Source organism: Pelodiscus sinensis, chromosome 1 (assembly GCF_052426305.1).
Source record: "Pelodiscus sinensis isolate ZL-2025 chromosome 1, ASM5242630v1, whole genome shotgun sequence".
Classification (NCBI taxonomy): domain Eukaryota; kingdom Metazoa; phylum Chordata; order Testudines; family Trionychidae; genus Pelodiscus; species Pelodiscus sinensis.
Genome location: NC_143052.1, coordinates 77,171,071 through 77,192,240, shown reverse-complemented (window position 1 = coordinate 77,192,240; position 21,170 = coordinate 77,171,071). Strand labels below are relative to the sequence as shown.

The following is a 21,170-nucleotide window of genomic DNA, read 5'->3' as shown; positions in this document are numbered from 1 at the left end:
TGCCAACTTTCATCACTTGGATTGAAATTTTCCATGTTGAGCACTCACCTCAGGCTGGAACTTTTTATTTTTCTTCCTCCCTCCTCCTCCCCCTTTTTTTTAAATGACAACCAAAATAGTTCAGCCACTTCTGAGGCTAAGAAAAATGCATTGTTTTGTCCCTGCAGAATTGTTCTGATGACCTTTCCTCTGTATAGCTCTAGCTTCCCCATCCTTTAGAATAGAGAAATAAATTTGGTCCAGGATGGTGTGTATCAGGGATGGTCCATTTGCCATCCTTGTGACAATATACCCAAATCTGACCAAGTTATAAGACATTGGAAAATTGTAGTTTACACATACTCAGTAGAGATGTATTGATTTTTTTTTTAAGACAACTAAAATTTCTGAAAATTCTGTCCTCGTTAAGTTTGCTCCATCCCCTCAAAACTCCTAGTGCTGACAAGGTTGTGCATGTTCCATCCTCTCAGAACAACAGAGCATGATCCATTTCATCATGGCTCCTATATGTGACCAGACTACCATGTGTTATCCTCACAGAGTAACTGAGCATGTACCTTGAAGTCCAGGGGAGATGACACCCTGTGCAGGCTCCTCGGCAAGATGGGGAGGAGGGTGTGCGGCAGCTCCGTGCTCCAGGAAATGGCTGAGCTTTGGGTGTAAGGCTTGGGGCTATGACAGCCAGCCCTCTCTTCCACCCAGAGCATGGTGCATGCTCCTAACCCGGCCCTAAGAGCTGCCCGGAGCATGTGGCACAGCACTCCAGCAGCAATTCAAAAGAGTTCAGTGCTCTGGCCGCCACTGCTACTACAATGTAGTAGCAGTGGTGGTGGCCAGAAGTCTTGAGCCCTTTTGAATCACCAGGTCCTGGGGCAGCTACTCTCTTTGCCCCTCCTCCCCATCAGTGCTTCTGCTCTAGCCCATTGCTAAAGGAAAAAGCCAGACTTCCCACATATACGCTCCTGCCGCAGAGCCAGTGTGGGGAAGGAAGCTGTTTGACTCAAGTGTAGAAGGGATAAAATCTGGGGAATGAAGAGTCATTGAAGCTGGAAGTGGGAATAGATTGAATCTGGGACTGGCTAGGCAAGAAGATTGAGACTGGGAGATAGGAAAGCAGGGGGCTAGGTTTGGTTGTATAGAGAGGCCGGGACTGGAAGCCAGGGACACTGAGATCAAATGAGCAGCTATCTGGGAGTGATTGGAGACTGGGACTGATTGATATGAAGCCTATACCTAGGAACCAATGTGCGAGTGAATAAGATTGCAGTGATACAGTGGGACATGATGTGGAGGTCTGAGACAAGGAACCATGGAGGCGGGAAACTGGGAAAGGAGCAAAGGAAAAGGTGGAGAAGAAACTGAGATTTGAAAGGGATCTTGTGATGGAAGACTAATATTAGGATCCAGTGTGGGGGAAGAGACAGATCAGATGAGTAGTTGGGAGGGGACCATTAAGGTTAGCTAGAGGTTAAAAAGGCTACCATCGTGTGGGGAGGGAGAGGCACTGGGTGTCTGAGTTCTGGGTTATGAACAGCAAGGCTGCTCCAGAAGACTTTGGCTATGTCTACACTTGGAGCTGGGGATGTGATATATGTATGTATAAGCTCTCATCAAATTAGTGTGGTAAAAGTTGTAGTGTAGCCACAGCAGCATGAGCTAGCTGCCCTGAGTACACTCTTAGGATCAGGCTGGGTTGTACTTGGGTTGACTAGTCTATACCATAGATCACTACAATCCTTGCTACTGTGGTTACACTATTATTTTCATAGAATAAAATCATAGAATACTAGGACTGGAAGGGACCTCGAGAGGTCATTGAGTCCAGTCCACTGCCCTCATAGCAGGACCCAGTACTGTCTAGACCATCCCTGATAGACATTTATCTAACCTGCTCTTAAATATCTCCAGAGATAGAGATTCCACAACCTCCCTGGGCAACTTATTCCAGGGAGGTTTAACCACCCTAACAGATGGACATTAGGAAAAATGTCCTAACTTAAACCTCCCTTGTTGCAGTTTGAGCTCATTGCTTCTTTTTCTATCCTCAGAGGCCAAGAAGAACAATGTTTCTCCCTCCTCCTTGTGACACCCTTTTACATACCTGAAAACTGCTATCATGTCCCCTCTCAATCTTCTTCTTTTCAAACTAAACAAGCCCAATTCTTTCAGTCTTCCTTCGTAGGTCATATTCTCTAGATCTTTAATCATTCTGTTGCTCTTCTCTGGACCTGCTCCACATCTTTCTTGAAATGTGGTCCCAAGAACTGGACACAATACTCCAACTAAGACCTAATCAGCGCAGAGTAGAGCGGAAGAATGACTTCTCTTGTCTTGCTCACAACACACCTGTTAATGCATCCTAGACTCATGTTTGCTTTTTTTGCAACAGCATCACACTCATATTTAGCTTGTGGTCTACTATGACCCCTAGATCCCTTTCTGCCGTACTCCTTCCTAGACAGTCACTTCCCATTCTGTATGTGTGAAACTGATTGTTCCTTCCTAAGTGGAGCACTTTACATTTGTCCTTATTAAACTTCATCCTGTTTACCTCCGACCATTTCTCCAATTTGTCCAGATCATGTTGAATTATGAGTCTATCCTTCACAGCAGTTGCAGCCCCTCCCAGCTTGGTATCATCTGCACGCTTAGTAGGTGTACTCATTATGCCAATATCTAAATTATTGATGAGCATTTTGAGCATGCTCACTCAAGGAGAGTGAGCACAAATATGTCACACTCCCAAGTCTATGTGTAGACATAGCCTCAGAGTGGATGGGAAAGGAAAAACCTGAGGAATTGAAAGTGGCCTGGGATAAAGATCCTGGGGAGGAGAATAGATAAATCTGAGACAGAAGTCTGTTGGGAATGGAGAGAATGGACCAAAAAAGTTGGTACCCCTTAATGAACACTTCTGACCAGAGCTTAGAATGAAACTCAAGATTCTTGAATTTCACCATTCCTTTCCTGTTACCAAATATATATTTGAAATCCATTGGAAAAATGTGATATAGATGTCATCAAGTGCCAGCAATGCCCCTCTGCCATGTATATTGGCCAAACTGGACAATCTTTATGACAGGATAAATGGACACAAGTCAGATCAGACTTGTCAATACACAGAAACCTGCAGGGGAACATTTTAACCTACCTGGGCATTCATTAATGGATATAAAAGTAGCCATTTTTCTGGCTCTGACAGACAGACCCTGGTCCTGCTATCCCCCGCCCCTGGTCCTCTGCCTACCATCCTCAGGAAAGGTGCCATTTTGGGCACGGCAGGGGGAGGGGCTGCAGCCGTGCGTATTGAGACAGTGCTTATTTTCTTCTCATCCCCTCACTATCAGGGAGTGAGGAGAAAGTACAATGCTTGCATGCATTCCTCTCACTTCCAGCCCATGAGGGGACAGGGCAGAGGAGTAACTCACATAAGCTGTGTATATGTAATTGTACTTTTAAAATCATAGGTCAGAGCTACGGTAGTGACAGCTAGAATGGGAAAATACTTCACAAAAGGAGTCTAAATTTATGTATTCCTGCAAATATCACAGAGAGAGACAGGAGGTAAATGTGATCATTTAGCCTCTGCTACTGTAGTCATTCAGCTGCTAAAGTGTCCTGGTAAAGTAAACTTTTTTTGGTATTCTTTCATTGTTAGTTTGACACTTAGGTGCCTAACTGCCTTGATTAAAAGGATCTTTAACTGCTATGGTTCAAAGACATTTGTATATTCCAAAAAACCCTGAGACATCAAATACATGTTTTAACTATTAAGTCAATCAGACTTAACTGTGAACTAAATAAATCACAACAACTAGATTTCAATCTGCTTAAGGTGATATAAGGAAATTGGCTGTGATTTATAAAATGTATACCTAGCAAGTAGTGTTTCTTTTAACTCTCTCTCTCTCTCTCTTAATTAACTAATATACACTCTTTACGATGAAGGGATACACGATGTTCATAGAGTATCAAATTTAACCAAAATATGTATTTTTTTCCTAGCCATTGTCTCCTAGGATAAATTGGGGAAATAGAAGGGATTAGGGTGGTCATTTAGAATCTGGGACAACTTCCTTAGCCTCCCTGCATCTCAATTCCCCACTTGTAAAATCAAGACAATAGCATGTCCTTAGCTAGAAGGGTGAGGTGAGGAGAAACACATTAATGACTGTGAGGTGCTCAGACACAATGCTAATGGATGTCACTGAATACAGACAACATTTCTACTCAAAATTAATGTCAAATATTTAAAATTTGTGACCTAATTATTTAATTCTCATGGTTCTTTATCTCAGTACTCAGCCTTTCTAAAGCTACAAAACAGTTAACTACAAGGTGCTACAGATGCACTACCATTACACAGCTGGAGCAGACATGCTAGCATTTAAAATGGCTGCATTTGTGTATTTGTGTATGTATACTTCTGCATTCCATTCAAAGTTTGTGATATAAATTGGTTCAGATTTCTTTTGTGTATCTAATACTCAGTGCAGCTATTAAGTCTAAAGATATTCATGAGCGTGCACTCCATCTTTGTTTCTTTTTATCCCCTTCTGGCTCTTCAAATACCAGTTGTAAGTAACGGAACACATTTCATTCAGAAAGTTGCAAAGACAAATCAAATAGATTTGAAAAGGAAAAGAATTTGATTGCAAATGAGGCCTTGATAAAAATTCCTTTTGGAGATCACATTTTCAATACACTCTAATGAAAGTAAGCAAGATAGAGGAGATTAGTTCGCATAATTTCAATACGAGGTGGTTCACTGGCTGGAAAATTTGTTAAAATAATGTAATATGGAGAAAAAGTGAGCCCCACAGAAACCTTGCTCTGCTGTTCTTACTCAGCTCATGCTCGTAAGTACTGCATGATTGAGCTAGATGTGCATACCAACCACAGAATTAGGTCAAAAGAACATTAAAGATAAAAAATCAATAATTTGGAGGTTAGGAAACACCATCTTTATGGTTACTAAAACAATCATAAGCCAATTGCCTTGTGGTAGTGTAGTCAGAAAAAATAGCGCAGAACTAACTACATATATATGCACTAGGGATACATTCAGGACTATGAAGGTGACTGTCAGGAAAACGTAACTTGTCAGTGCTTCACCATGAAGACTAAACAATGTTCTGTTAATCTGGTGGTTGGTAATCAGTTGCTAGGGTCCTGTGCTTGTAGTCCAGAGTGCTCATTGGGGATGGGAAGAGCCCAGCTCAGCATAGCTACTCAGCCCCACCAACGGGGGTAGGGGCAAAAGGGCAACTTCCCTGGGGCATGGCATTTCAAAAAGACCTGGGGCTCCCAGCTGCTGCTACTGTGGCAATGGCCAAGGCTAGAGCCACAGGCGCTTTAAATTGTTGCCGGAGCCCCATGTAGGGTGCTCCAGGCAGTGCTGAGGGTTGCCTGAGATAGGCACCGCTTTGAGGCTGACTACAGGAAGCTATCCCCAGCTCTGCCTCATCCATCTTAGGAGCCACTCCTTCTACCCAAGGGCCTGCCTCTTCTAGGGCGCAGAGCCACCCCGTACCCTCCCGAGAGGCCTACGAAACCTATTGTCTCCACTGTAGCTACTGCCCCATGTGTTATCCAAAGTCGGGGCCATAGGCCACATCCCATGTCCAGGCAGGAGAGAACTTAGTTCATCTCTTCTTCCATCACAGCTGCTGTTCTAGCAGCTCCCCATACAGAATGTGCTCTGCTGTTCTTGCTACTTTGGCAGGGGAGTGAGCTGAACCATCACATGTTCTGTGTTTGGCTATTCTTTTGGTATGCTATCAAGATTTTTCCAGAGGCGCACAAGCCAGAGAAGGGAAGTGGTGGTTTTTAATGTTATATCTCAACAAAAGATTAACAGAATTTCATGTGACACAGAAAAGGCATGTATGTAGTCTGAGGGCATCCCTGCTGCTTAGTATAAAAGGCCTGCTGTCACAAAAATCTTTTATAGTGGAAAATGCTAGGCAACCTAAATAGGGAGAATTATCAGCTCCCTTTATAGTATGATCACAATATTGAGGTGTTTAGGCCCCATATTAGACATGCACTCTTCTCTTTCCTCTCTAAGGAAGAAGGCAACCTGTAACAGCACAAGACAGGTTTTGCATAGGTCTTGTGCTGGTCCTTTACATGGCTACATTTCTACAAAGGTGCTTTGGTGGCAAAAAAACAAACAAACTTGGTGGTTTCATTTGCTGACAAGCGGAAACAGGCTACATAACATACCTGCTGCCATGCTGAGAGGGACAGTCTGCTAAACTGTGATGGCTAATCTTGTGTGTTGTGCACTAGCACTGGATAATTTGGAGATGTTTCTCTTCCCACACCTCTCCCACTGCTGCAAATTACTGTAACTAGATGCATTAGGGTTGGTTTCAATAAGGGAGCTTCTGCTGCTCTGTTGCTCCAAGTACTGGTTCTGCAATAGTAGTCACATAATCCGCACCAAAGAATTTTTTTTCCAGTGGATCAAGTTGCTAATCTTACTTTTACTCGTCTTGGAAAGCACTTCTATAAACAATGATCTTGGCAGCATAGCACTGATGCAACTTATCTGCCTTGGCATTGTGCCTTCTCAGCACTGTTGCTCATGGTTACTCACAGAAGTTCCTTTCCAGACATTTTTGGATGGGTGGCCAGAAGCTTTTAAATATATCATGGAGAATACTTGCTTTGTCTGATGGGGTAATTGTTGCTGCGTGGGTCTGAAGAAGAACTCTGTGCAGTTTGAATATTTGTCTCTCTCACCAACAGTAGGTGCAATAAAAGATATTATCTCACCCACCTTGTTGCTCTGTCTGACAAGGAGGCAGATTTAAGGTGTGGAGAGAAGTTAGAGAGAGTGTGTACCCTGAGGGAGGTGGAAAGCATAAACTGTAAATCATGTCACAGTCAAGGCAGATAAAGAGGTGAAGAATTAGCAATGGAGATTTGTAAAGTAATAGCCACCATTGAAGCACTGGCAACCATGCAATTGCTGTGTCATCATTCCACACTCACTCTCGCTTTTCAAAGTATTTCTAGGCTGGAGCATTCCTCTTACAACAACTATTATCCATTTTGACTTGCAGTTCCCATGGTTTTTATTTTCCCTACTATAGTGTCTGCAACCTAGCAAAGCATCTCTTGCCTATCAAGGGTCTCATCCTTAGTTCCATCTGACTGTGTCTTTCTTTTTCCTTTTCTTTTCAGCTTGTTTGTTTTCATAAGAAATTTCAGTTTCCTTTTCTTAGTTTTACTGAAAATATGGGACCAGATTCAGCCACCCTTATCCATGCTGTGCAGGAATAGGAGAGAAAAAGAGGATATAAGAATTGGGTTCATGGTTTGCCACTGTTATCCTATTAATGTAAGACACCCAGTCAGATGCAGTGATGGACACTTCTGCAATATACGTTTTTCCCTCTAGGACACATTTATTGATTACCCATGCTCTTGTAGTCATAACATATTTTGTGGTGTAATCTTTTATCTGTTCATTAAAAATGCATTTTACTTACAATGGCCTGAGTATGGGAATGCACTTTACAACTACATTGGACGTAAAGAGACCAGATATTTGAACATGGGAAGAATATTAAAATACAAGGTTTGTAAGGTACCAATATTTCAGTATAAAGTTTTTCTGATCATTATTGTTAGCTGTGAACAACATACTAAAATAGTCTGATTTTAACTGATTATAACAACATTCTTGAAGTTTTTAGATATTTAAAAGCCCTTTCTTAATGAAAATATTACAGGGCCAGTCATGTCACCTAATGCTTTCTTTTCTTTTCAATAACCTATCTAAACTTAAGCAATGGTGGTGTTATACTCCAAATTCCCTCTAATGGTGTGACCAGGTGGACTCACAGCTGCCTAATAAACCCAGGGTGGCTACAAAGAGTGCCAATTTTGTTGGCCCTAGCAGGCACAGCCAGGAGAGGGGTGCCTGTCTCCCAGCCAGGTCAAGCCCAAGTAAGGCTGAGTGAGGGCCAAGGAAGGGGATGTCTGTCCCTGAACAACAGCAGCTCTGGAGTAGCTTCAGGTCGCACTTCTCCAGTCTTAGCAGGGAGCTGCTGCAGCCTGGTGGGGCGGGGGGGGCTGCTCCCCCAGCTCCTGTGGGGCTGCTCCCCCAGCTGCTGTGGGGCCAATAGATTTGCTGGGGTCATGGAATAGGTGTGGAGAAGGAATCTGAGGGGTGGCACCTTGCATGGAAGGGGCGGGTCTGGGGCAGCCAGCCCTTGGTGCCACCCTGAGCATGCCAAGTCACCCCCCCCCCCTCCAAGGCTGCCTACATAGCTTCCTGGAACACTCTGCATGGCAATTTAAAAGGCTTGGATCTCCAGCTGCCTTATGTTACTGCAGTAGCCCTGGACCCCTTTGAATCACCAGGATCCAGGGCAGTTGCCCCTTTGCCCCCCCTCCCCCATGTTTGCTGGTCCAATTTACAAATAATGCCCCACCCCCTCTTGGTGGCCCTGGCTGCAGTTTGATACAGGAGGGACAAAGGGGCAGGATTTTGGGATCCCATTCTGCAGAGTCTACATCCCTTGTACTCCATAGAGGGGGAAAGCCAGTGGTTCTGAGGATGTGTAGATTTAATAATCTTTTTTCTATGGAGTTGGACAGGAGGGTTTCCTATAGCTTGTAGTAAAAGAGTAATTCCAGTTATTGTTTCCCAGCCAGGATATGGGGTGCAAGTCCTTTTCCCCCTTATGCCCAAAGGACATCCCCCACCTCACAATTCAGACAGGCTACATTTTGGTCACAAGTTTTGGTTCAAAGCACTTCAGAGCAAATGCCCGTGAGTTGAATTGAAGTATCCAGATTGAATGAGGATGATTTGAGGGGAAAATAACAACAAATTTGACCTTTTATGAGATTCATTCTGTGTTAGGTTTACTATGTGGGCAGTCTCTGCAGGAATTTCTGGTGTTTGCTCTTTGAGAATCAAATAAGACTTACCCAGGAAGATACAGAAGTTCAAATAAGCCAGCCTCAGGACACAATATATACAAAGGAATTATTGAATACAGTAGTATGATTGTAGAAAAACAAGTCTAACAATAATAGTAAACCACACATTGCAGGGTCAGAGGTGTTGGAACAATGTGGATATGCCTTCCCACTTCTTACCAACCGTAAATACTAGTGACAAGAGATGGGGAGGATTAAGTGGGAAGCCTTACAGGGGGGTTAGGGTGGCATGAGGGCAGGGCCCTGGGGAGAATGAGCAGCATGAGGAAATGAGGCTACAGTTATGACCAGCTGTAGCCAGAATCTGCCCCCCTTGAGCTTCCTGAGTGGCACAAAGTACCTGGAAAAATTTAGAACAGAAGAAACACACTTGGGAAGCAAAGCATGATGTAATGAGAAGCTACAGTTGATATTAAATACATTTTTGTAATCCTGAAATTGATTGAGTTCTGTAATAATTACGTCATGGAGTAACTAATCTGCAGAAGCCAGATTCATAGCATTATTGGTCAGCATTTAACTGTATTATTTATAATTAATTACAATTTAAAAGTTTTATATACAAATGTTCCTGAAAGACTTGTATGTAGACTATAACAGCACACTTGACAGAAATGAAAATTGCCACAAAGTGGTGTGTGTGTATGTGTGTATTTATCTTTGATTAAAATATGAAAGCCAAAATAATACAGTGAAACTATGGAAAACCAAATGATACCAATACACATCTGTCTCTCTATCTCTATATCTATCAAGTGCATCTATGTGTCTGTCTGCAAGTCCATTTGTTCAAGAATTCCTCCTAAATGTTAAGAGCTAGAGCCACCAAATTTGATATGCAGCTTCCTCTTCTCCTAACTTAGAACAACACATCAAGGTTTGATTGTGCCAAGACAATTGGAAGCCATGGGAAAAGGGCAGTTTTCCATAACATGCAAAGGGTGGGGGAGGAGCTGGAGGGAGAGAAAACACTCCTGGCAGCTGTGGGGGGAGGAGATGGGGGGAGGGAGGGGAGAGAGGAGAGAAAATGCCCCTGGTGGCTGGGGAAAGCTGGAAGTATTGAAAATGCTCATGGTGGCCAGGGAGAGGAAGTGGGGGAAGAAAAGGCCTATGTCAGATGGGACCTCCTTCCCTGACTGAGCCCCTCCTCACTCCCCAACCCTCAGTCTTGCACCTTCTTCCCTAACCACCTATACTGCCCCCCACAACCACAAAGCCCTGCTTTGACTCCTACACCTCCCACACCACCAACCCCCTGCCCTGAGGGACCTGGGTAATGCCAGATAAGTCTGCCAGTTATAAACCCATCATAGCATAATTAAACCTTTGAGCAATTTACACAATGTAGTTTTGATGAAAGAACTGTATCCAAGCCTATGCATTTTTCTTCTTTCTCACCCCTTCCCCCATTTCTATATAAAAGTTGGTGCTATTATTATTCCTGTTAATGTTTTATATAAATTCTCAAAGATTTACCCGACATTGCTCAGGTCCTTAACTCAAATACATTTAGTTTTTCGTAATTTAAATCACTGTTCCAGGATGGGGCTGAGGATTTCAGAATGCAGACTGTTCATGGGGAGAGGACAACCCCAACCTTCTTTCACCACAGCCCTTGAGACCAGGTGAGAAGTACCTGTCCATGGCCAATGCAACTGCAGCAGGCATAGCTGGGGCAGAGATGCATGTCCCCTGGTTGGGGGACAGACAAACACACAAACAGAAAAGTCTTTATGAAAAATATAGTAGATTGCTATCCCTGTGTTCACCTCTGCCCCTCTGGCCCAGTGGAGTTATAGCTATCCCAGTCCCAATCTCTGACCCATTCCTCCCCCACTGTGGTCATTCTGCACTATAACTCTCTCCTGCCAGACCCCTCCCTTTCCATTTTATGGGAAACAATCAAATTCCAAGCATATCCCATTGTCCTGGCATAACCAAACCCTGACCTTGCTTTAAGTTATGATAAGTGGAAGCTGCATAACAAATTTAATGGCCGTAGCACTTACTATTTAAGAGCAATTCTTGAACAGACAGACAGACACAGATTTCTAAAATATATAGTAAGATTTGTCTTGCAGTAGTATATAGGGACCTCAGATAGATGTAGGGACCCACTCTGTTAGGCATATAATAAATGGAACAAAAAGAGTTACTGGTCCCAGAGAGTTCACAAATAAAATGTTGGTGGATGCCATACTTACTGGAAACAACATATAATCTAAGATGACCTTATTTTACATTCTCAGTGTTTTATTTTCTCATTCAGAATAGCTAGTCACAATGGTCTACATTGCCCACTAGGGCTCTGTCCATATTTTCTACAGTTGGTAGTATCTTTCCATCAGTCAACGTATTGAACTTCTGCTGAAACCAGTAAGAGTTCTGTGTAAAAACTGGTGGTAAACTATAGTGTTTGAGTACATCTACACTGCAGCACTATTTCGGGATACATCCAATATCCCAAAATAACTTTTCTGCATCTTTGAAACAAGCCTGTTATTTCTTAAATTTAACGAGCTCTCTTTTCCAACGTCCCTGTAAACCTCGTTCCATGAGAATTAAGGGACATTTCGGAATAGCCGTTTATTTCCAAAATTGGTGCTGTGTCGACAGCACCTAATTACAAAAGAAGCTATTTTGAAATTAACTCAAAATAAGGTACTCAATTTGCATAGCTCAAATTACATAGCGTGTTTCAAGCTGAGGGTGCAGTGTAGACACACCCAGAGTGTCTACTGGTGCAGTAGCAGAGTATCTACAGATATTTTAAGGTCACTTGAAGGTTTTCTAAGCTCATAAATTCACACTTGCCACAACTTGTTAGGCTTTAAAGTAGTTGGAGGGTGGGGAAAAGTGGAGGATGAGAGCATTTGCTTAATTTATGTAATCCTGAATATACTTCCAGTGTACTGTAAAGGACCAAGATAACCTTTTACTGCAACAAAAAATTAAGAATGAAGAAAGTACATGTCAAAAAGAGTGTGTATAAAAGTCTAAAAAGAATGGGGAAAGAAGCTTGGAGAATTACAAACAGTTGTTGAGAAAGAGAAGTTACAGTGGATCACAAAATGAATATGAGCCAACAATGTGACACAGTTACACAAAAGGCTAATCTTCTGCAGGGATGTAGTCAGAGGATCATTGTAGGTCTTTGCTCAGCAGTGGGAAGGTTTTAGCTAGAGTTAGGTGACTACACTTTATTAAAGCTGTGGACAATTGGAGGGAGTGCAGAGGAGAACAATCAAAAGGATAAAATGCTTAGAAAACCTGATGTCTCAGGAGATGTTGGAAAAAAAGGACGTGTTGTCTTGTGAGAAGAAAGCTGAGTGGGAAGCTGATAAGTCTCCACATGTATTCTTTCAGGGGCACTGGAACAGAAGGCCATTCCATACCCCTTTTGGAAGAAGGAGGGCTGTGCCCTTTTGCTTTTCATCAGCCCTAAAGATAAGTGACTGGGGGTAAGGGAACTGGGAAAAGGTTGTATGGGAGCGGGACCTCAGGGAATGGGGAAGTGTGGGAGCTGGGGGATCCGGAGGAAAGGGCAATGCAAGAGTGGGGACTTCAGAGGGAGAAGGGATGATGCACTAGGGGTGGGGGAGTCCACTGTGTGGGTACTGGTAGCCCCTCTACTGTTAGGAAGCTTCCTCTTCCTCTACCCCTTTGTTATTGAATGTTATAAAGAGGACTCAGATCAACTGGAGGTAGGGCAAGAATTAATCAGTAAAATCTGTGACAAAAGAGATTCGGGTTAGATATGAGGAAAAACTTTCTAGCTCTAAGGATAGTTAAGAATTGTTTTAGGCTTCCAACAGAGAATTTTAATCACTATCAGTGGTTTTTAAGACCAATATCTGTAAAACATATTGTAGGTTTACTTGGTCCTGCCTCACAGCAATGGGATGAACTACATGACCTCTTGAGGTCTCTTTCAGCCCTCTATTTCTCACTGATTTTTTTTAAAGTGCAACTAAATTCTGAGGGTGATAATCTACTGTGCATTACTAACACCTGACTTATTTATTATAAAGGAACAGAGGGGCAGATCCTGTAAAGCAATTGCATTAGCTGAGGATCTGTTCCTTTCTTACACCTATATGTGTTTGCACTTAACTTCAGTTTTGTTTTTTTAGCAGCTTTTTCTTCACTTGGAAAATCATAAACTGATAAATTACATTTGATTTCTCTTTCCCTTATTTTTTTATCAGCAGCTGGTGTAGTTATTTGAGAAACTATCAGGTACATTTGATAACGATTATATTCATTTGTATAATCTTTACTAGACACTTAGCTGCTACAGGAACTTACTATTCTACTCTGGATTTTTCTTTGCACATACCATAGCTTAAAACAAATATAGTGTATTGACTGTTGTAGCTGAACTCTGTTGCAATGGTCTATTTCTGTTAGTTTCATTTAAGTACCAATCTATCAACAAGTAAAAACATTTTTATGACATCCTGTGCTGTGTAAATGCACTAAAAGGTGACAGATATTGACTTTGTGGCCTGTGACACATTGAACAGTAATGTCAACTGAGCTAATGTTTTCTCATAGTGTTGTGTTTTTTGGTTTGTAGTATAGATATATGCTCCAGTGATTTCTTGATCTTTCCTGTCTGAGATTTTTAATGTTGATTACATACTCTAGTTATCTGTTGGAAACTCTGATTGGATTAAATTAATTACAGTAAATTACTAATCTTTTAAATGGGACTTGTTGAAATAAGAACCTCTGATGTTACCACAAAGGCTTAAATTCAGTCTATTACTATCGGGAGCCATCCATCTAACTTAAGTAAGAATGTTAAGTATCAGGTAATTGACTAATTGAATAGTCGATGCATTTTGCATCGACTACTTGATAAGTCAATAGGACGCCTCTGCCTTTGAAGCAATGCGCCACATGGAGCCCGGGGTCAACTGGGGACTCTCCCACTGACTCCAGGCTCTATGAGGCGCTGCTGCGTTGAAACACTGCGTGCAGCCTGGGGACACCTCAGCTGACCCCGGACTGCATGCAGTTTTTCAAAGCAGCAGCACAATGTCGAGTTTGGGGTCTAGCCCCAGGCTTCAAGCACATTGCTGCTTTGAAGTATTCCTTCCTTCCCTGCCCCTTGCTGCCTCTATCAGACAGAGGCAGCAAGGGTTGGGGGGAACAACTAGTTGACTATCCTGTCTACTAGTCCTTCACATCCTTAAAGTTAAGCAACTTCAACTACATAAATATTATAGGTGATGTCGACATACTTAGACCTACTTCCCATGATGTCTTCACTGTGGTAAATTGACAACTGATGCTCTCCTGTCAATTCCACCCATGCATCTCTTTCTGGTGGAGTACGACAGTCAATGGGAGAGAGCTTGGCCGTCTATTTATTGTTTCTATATTAGGCATGATAAATTGATTCCCGCTTGATCAATCAATGCCTGTCAATCTGGTGAGGTAGTTTAGACAAGTCCTGGTTTATCAAAGCACGAATTTTACAAAGCAAAGTGCTAAAAGAAGAATAACACTATATTTGAATACAGTTCTCTTGTACTGTATAACAGTATTAAACTATTTATTATATGTTTTATTAGTCTGTTACTAACCCCAGTCTCTTGAGGAATCTTGCATCCATACAGAGCTGAGTCAATCACAGTTTAGATTTTTGGATTACATTTAATCTCCCAAACAGGATAATAATTTAAAAAAAATGAAACTAGCAGAAATGTTTTAATAAGTAGGATGTAATACTAATGAATCCAGATTAGGCTCTAATCCCACTATGGCACAAGAGCCTAGAAAAATATTGTGAATCGGTCTCAGGTGCTTACTATTGTAGAATCAAATACTTTATATGTCAAACATGTTTCCATGATCCCTGCAATTTTCAAGCTTTCTACATGAAAGTGGATTAAAGCTCATTCACCTGAATCTACAGAGAATAACAACGGAATGCATTGCGCTCAGCAGGTGTATAGAGCTAAAAAATAGGCCAGATCCTTAAGTCTGGCCAGGCTGAATTGGGGCTCTTTTCTGAGACTCTGGGGCCATTCCTGACACATAAATTTAAGCAGTTTAAAGGACCTAATCCTGGACATCTGCTCAGTATAGGGGTGTACTGGCCGCCACTCCTGACTACATCACCTGCACTGGCAGCAGGGAGGAATGCAGCTGTAGCTGTCTCTATGAGAGGACCAAATTAATGGATGCAATCTGCAAGTGGTGGGCATTATTACCACCTTCGAGTATCTTGAAATGTCATGTCCTCAAAAATCACAACATGGGTATAAAATCTTGAGTGAATTTTTTGTTTTTTTGGAGGGATGGGGATTGCCTTTTTGTTTTTAAATAAGTTTGAGGTTCATTTTATTTGCTTTTACATTTTGGATCCTTTAATGTTCATTTTCATTCTTTTCTCCACAACTACAAGAGCTAGAATTGTTTTAATGAGATTTTCCTGTAATCATTTGCATACAGAATCTGAGGCTTTAAGAAAATACTGTAGATCATGAGACTTTCAATAAAATTCATGAGAGCTCTCAAAACTACGTGTGGGGCAAAGGGATTGAACAGTACTAAATTTGTCTCAGCACCACAGTATTTCTTAGTGAGTAATACGCTGGACTGTTTTGTCTCCTGTAAGGTTTACCTGATTTGTGGTGGGTCAGGGATTCATTCAAAAGGATGTGGATGTTTATCCCAAGGTTCTGAACCTGCCTGATCTACATTATATTGCTATGTTGTGAAAAAAGACTTTCTTGTGAGATTTCCAGTATTCCTTGATTCAGCTGGGAGCATAATACAATTGGAATAGCACTTTATATGAATCTACGCTTCTGTTTTTTAAGTGAATTGAACGCAGGAGTCCAGAGAGAAGGGTTGACCAAGCTTTTAAAACTAACTTACATGAATCTAAAGAAGAGATTTAGATTTGTAATTTGGGCTACAATTCAGACATTCAAGTTTGTATTTGTTTTTCCTTTTGGTTGAGTGAGAAAGAGGCCGGCAGGAACATGTTCTCTCCATGTACATTTTAGGACTCTTTATCTTATTTTATTTTATTTTATTTTGGTTAAGATTATAGGAGATGTGCCCACCATTTGGAAGTTTTAAATCAAGTATAAATGGATCATCATTGTGATTCATGCTGCATGCCACTGACACATAACTCATATCTGGTGTCTCCTTATTCTAGGTTTCCAACCAAGAACATGGCTTCTGATGAAAGGGAGATAGTGGTTTGGGTATGCCAGGAGGAGAAGATTGTGTGTGGACTGACAAAGCATACCACCTGTGCTGAAGTGATCCAAGCTCTACTAGAGGAACATCAAGCTACATTTGGAGAAAAAAGGTTTCTTTTTGGACAGCCTAGTGATTATTGTATCATAGAAAAATGGAGAGGCTCTGAACGAGTCCTTCCTCCGCTGACAAAAATGCTGAGACTTTGGAAAGCCTGGGGAGAAGAGCAGCCCAATTTGCACTTTGTTCTGGTGAAGTCAGATGCTTTCCTTTCATTTCCATTGTGGAGAACAGCTGAAGCAAAAATAATACAAAACATAGGAAGACAATGGGAGCTCAGCCCAGCAAATTATATGAAGATGCTGCCAGTGGATAAGCAAAAGAGGATTGTTAGAAAGACTTTCCGGAAACTGGCCAAACTTAAACAGGACAATGCTCTGCAAGAGAGAGACAATATGGAAACATTGATTCATCTGATCATTTCCCAAGATCATACCATTCATCAGCAAGTCAACCGAATGAAGGAATTGGATATGGAAATTGAAAAATGTGAAGCCAAATTCCATCTAGCTCAAATAGAAAATGACGGAGAAAATTATGTGCAGGATTCTTATTTAATGGCCACTTCAAATGATGATGAGCAACAAACAAATGTGCCACATGGTCAACATCAGATGTATGAATATTTGAGCAAAAGTGATGGAATACTACAGTTCGAAGAAGGACTGAAACATCACAAACTACTAATTGAAAAGCTCTCTGCTGAAATAGAAAAAGAGGTAAAAGGTCTATGCACTGAAACAAATGAGGATGGCAAATTCATGCCAGAGGCTTTAAATGGCCAAATGGAACCCTCAAATTTAGAAAGTATCCAACAAGATTTGGAAAATAGTATGAAAGATGGCTTGAGAATTCATTCTCACTTGAGCTGCATTCAGAAAGAGGTTACCTACAGGGACTTGCTGCTGCAGAAGAAGGAAAAAGAATATGATCTCCTGGCAGAAGAATTTAATTCTCTGCATATCAAAGACAAAACTGAATCCAGATATCCAGCTTGTGAAGAACAAATGAAGGACAGTGAGGGGACCAGCAAGAGTGTCATGGTGCCAGACTTTGTTCATAAAGTGACTAATTTAGACATAAATGATACAGACTCTGACACTGGAATCAGCTCTACTCATAGTCAGGACTCTGAAACAGCTTTAGGAGACATGGTACTGTTGTCAACCTAGCTGGAGACCACCGTGCCCATGAGAGAGCAATGTAAAAACAACCACCTTTGGGCGAATATTTATCATTTCAAAACTTTAGCTATCATCAAGGATGTGTACACTGTGGCTGGAAGTGAGACTCCCAGCCTGCGCACACAAGACTTACACTAGGTAGGGCTTGAGCTAGCTTGCCAAACCAGAAGCGTGGGATGTTGTGGCTTGGGCTATAGCCCAGACTTTGAAGCCTGTCTGACCCCCTGGGCTTGATAACCCGAGCTGCAGCCCAAATGACAACATTCATTGTTTAGTAGTGGGGCCCAAGCTAACATGCTAGTGCAGTCTACTCAGGCTGAGTGGTTGTATAGACATGCCCACAGCATCTCAGTCCTGAAGACATTGCCCACTCTGGCCACAATCCAACAGAGTACTTTATCATGTATCTGGCTATGAATACGGAGGACTATATTTGCTCAAACTAACACACATGCTATAGCAAATCAGTAATCACATATGCTTAGAGTTACACCAATACTAAAGCACTTAGCTGGATCGGGACCAGAGTGCACAGTGTTGTGTAAGACAGAGCTTCATTGAGACTAGTGCTCTGATGCGAGTGGCACAAACCAGATGTGAAAATTCCTGATGTGGAATCCCTTAATCTTTGGGTCCATTTCTACATCTGACCAGCCTTTTTGAAATGTGGATATAGGGGAAAGACCAATTAGACAAAGAGCTTGATTCTCTGCTCCATTACGCTATCTGTATTCAGCTGGTGTAACAAGATGTAGGTCAAGGCACAAACTCTGTTAAAATGTAGTTTTTATGATATTGTGGAGCAGGTAAAAAAGCAAATACTTATTGTGATATATATTTAAATTCCATTACCATAGATCACAAAGAGTAAAACTTTCTAAATAACTTAAGTGCCATTTTCAAAAGTGACGTAAGCACATAGGGGCATGTTTACATGGCAATTGAAAAACAATGTCTGGCCCATGTCAGCTAAAGGGCTGTTTAATTGTAATGTAGACATTCTGGTTTGGGCTCAGGCTTGAGCCATAATCTACACCACAATTAAGCACTTCCTTAGCTCATGCTCCATGATCCCAGGTCAGCTGACATTGGCTAGCTGAATTTGTTTAATTGCAGCATAAAAAGACTCTAGCAGTCTAAATTCCACTGACTTTCAGTAAGATGAAAGGTTGAAAGTTAATCTGGAATTAGGTAGGTGAAAATGTAAAGTCAATTGCTCCTAATTAACACCGTGTTTGAAGTTTCTTATTCCAGAATGAAAACATCCACAGATGGAGTTAATCAGGAATAATTAATTAGGAATTGCTGTTTTGGAATAATGTCTTGTGGTAAACAAGCCATTAAGCTCTGAAGGCCCAGATATTACCAATTATTTAGCACCCAACTTCCACTGAAATTGGTGAGAATAAAGTACGGAATTCCTTTAAGGATCCCTGAGTCATTTTGAAATGGTTGAAAATTTACTCTGAAATCTGACTAAATGCATTCAATGGGATCCATGTATAGGGCAAGCTAAGCAACACAAAGTTCAGTCAGGTTATGAACTTCAAGTTTTAAATTTTTGAGGTGAAAAGACGATATTTAGATGTCATTGAAATTATTTTAGATTTATGCAATTTTTTACTCTCCTTATATTTTGGTGTTCGTGATGGTCCCCCCCAACCTCCCTTGAGTGACTGCCAGTCATCTGGTTCTCAAAATGACTACAACACTGTGGTAATAACCTTGTAAATATGACTTGGAGAGCAATATTTCCTAAACACCACAAAGTGTTTGTTTTAAAGACTTCTGAACTCTGGACTTCATGAAGAGAGTTTGCGTTTTCAGATATGTGTCTTGGCTGCCTTAATGTATTTTATCACTCAACATTATATAGAATGCTTGGGTTGCTTCAAGAGTAACATGTGGAGCTCACATACATGAGTTCTTGATGGAAACTCAGACCTATTGCAAACAAAGTGTCTTTATTTTATCGTAATTTATTAACACAATTTGGCATCTTTTGTACTCTGGATGTCATGTACTGATATTAGACATTGCATGCACTTCTCAGTTCAGAGCTTTGAATGTTGAAAGTAGGCTAATGCATTTCCTGAGTTCTTGTGCAGTCAGAGATTGTCTAATATGTCAGCCTTTTTTATAAATACAGTTTCTAGCCTGTCTATTCCCATTGAAATTCTCTCCCGTGCAATGTCTTTAGGAGACTTGGAATCCTGTGGCACCTTAGAGTTTAATACATTTGTTAGGACATGAGCTTTTGGAGGTAAAACTTGTTTCATCCAGTGAATTGGAGTGGAAGTTACAGAAACAGGAGTGTGTATATAAAAAGAAGTTGCTTGTGTTAATGAAGCTAATCATAGGGGAAAGTGGGTCATTCACAGCATTTAGTCTGGAGATGTGAATATTCAGAGAGGGGATCCTTTGTAATTCATTAACCAGTTGAAATCCTTATTCAGTCCTAAGTTGAAATTGTTGAATTTGCAAATGAACTCCAGTTCAGCTGTCTCCTCTTGTAAGCGGTTTTTGAAATAATTTTGTAGATGGCTACTTTCAAATCCATTACTGAATGTCCAGGGAGGTTGTTTCCCCACAGGTTTATGTGCTTTACCATTCCTGGTGCCTGATTTGTGTCCATTTATGCTTTGGAATAGAGACGGTCTGGTTATGCCAATATACATGGTGTATGGGTGTGGGTGTGGCATTGCTGTCACTTGATGGCATAGATCACATCAGTGTATGGACAGGTGGATGAGTTCCTGATGGTGTGGCTTATATGAGGTTCATCCACCTGCACATTCATTATGTGACACGTGGGAACTGCAAAATATGTTCATTATGAATGTACTGCCTCTCCATAAGTCATATTTCTCTGGCACCCTTGAACTCTGATTTAATGACTCACAGGATTCCATTGGATGAACATTGCTTACTGAATAAGAGAAACATAAAAAAGTGCTGCATAATAGTGCAACAGTTTAGACTCAGAGGAAATTATCTGATTCAGAAAATAAAAGTATATGAGTTAGATTTGAATAAAAGGAAAGTCAGGGCATTTGGTTCAGGTAGAGGAAGGGAGAAGTGTTAGTTTGATGTCAGATAGATAGTTATCTATTGAGAATGGGAAGAATAAGCAGGTGAGTGGGCATAGCAGTGGTGCTGGCCCACTTCTCTTTGAGGTGGAATAATTTTGGATCCATGTATGACCCCAGGGAAAGACCCTCAGTTGTTATAAAATGATGTAGTGGAAGTCAGTGAAGAGACCTAGAATTTATATCAGATGAGAATTTGGTCCCGGAACTGTCAAGAGCTTCACTGAAGAATTCATTCTTCCATATATAAAATAACCACTGTAATCTTTTCCCAATGTATATTGGATATAATTTCATGTTTCTGCATGATTAAAGTGTAATTTTACAGATTTGATTTTCAAATCAAATATGTCAAAATGTAATTACTTGTTTCAGGTTCTTGACGACTCTTTCATTTAGAAGACAAATAAATACATAATTATCACTTGATTATGTAGAAGTGTACAATATTTGCCATTCATTTACATGGTTAATAATTACAGTTTAATTAATTGCACTATTATTGCATGATTGTCTGTATTTTGCAAAACCCAAGAAATGTTATCACTTCAAAACTAAGGGCCAAATTTGATTCTCTGATCTGAGTGCATAAAATAAGTGAAATGGGGAATTGTCTTCTGTATTAATCCTATCTGTCTGTCTATCC

At 41.1% G+C, this 21,170-nt stretch overlaps 1 protein-coding gene across 9 annotated transcripts in view; it reads left to right on the top strand.

Annotated features, from left to right (window-relative positions):
• The window catches only part of RASSF9 (Ras association domain family member 9), a 36,320-nt gene extending 15,367 nt beyond the window's left edge, over window positions 1-20,953 (top strand). For 3 of the 9 annotated variants that reach the window (XM_075932694.2, XM_075932690.2, XM_025180159.3), the window contains 3 exons: window positions 10,506-10,589; window positions 12,331-12,425; window positions 16,148-20,953. In XM_075932694.2, the coding sequence (XP_075788809.1) occupies window positions 16,164-17,423 (1,260 nt within the window). In that variant the 5' untranslated portion in view covers window positions 10,506-10,589; window positions 12,331-12,425; window positions 16,148-16,163 and the 3' untranslated portion in view covers window positions 17,424-20,953. The remainder of the gene's footprint in view (window positions 1-10,505; window positions 10,590-12,330; window positions 12,426-16,147) is intronic. The other 6 variants (XM_075932684.2, XM_025180158.3, XM_075932708.2 and 3 more) reach the window with 2 other exon arrangements.
• Window positions 20,954-21,170: the final 217 nt, after the last annotated feature.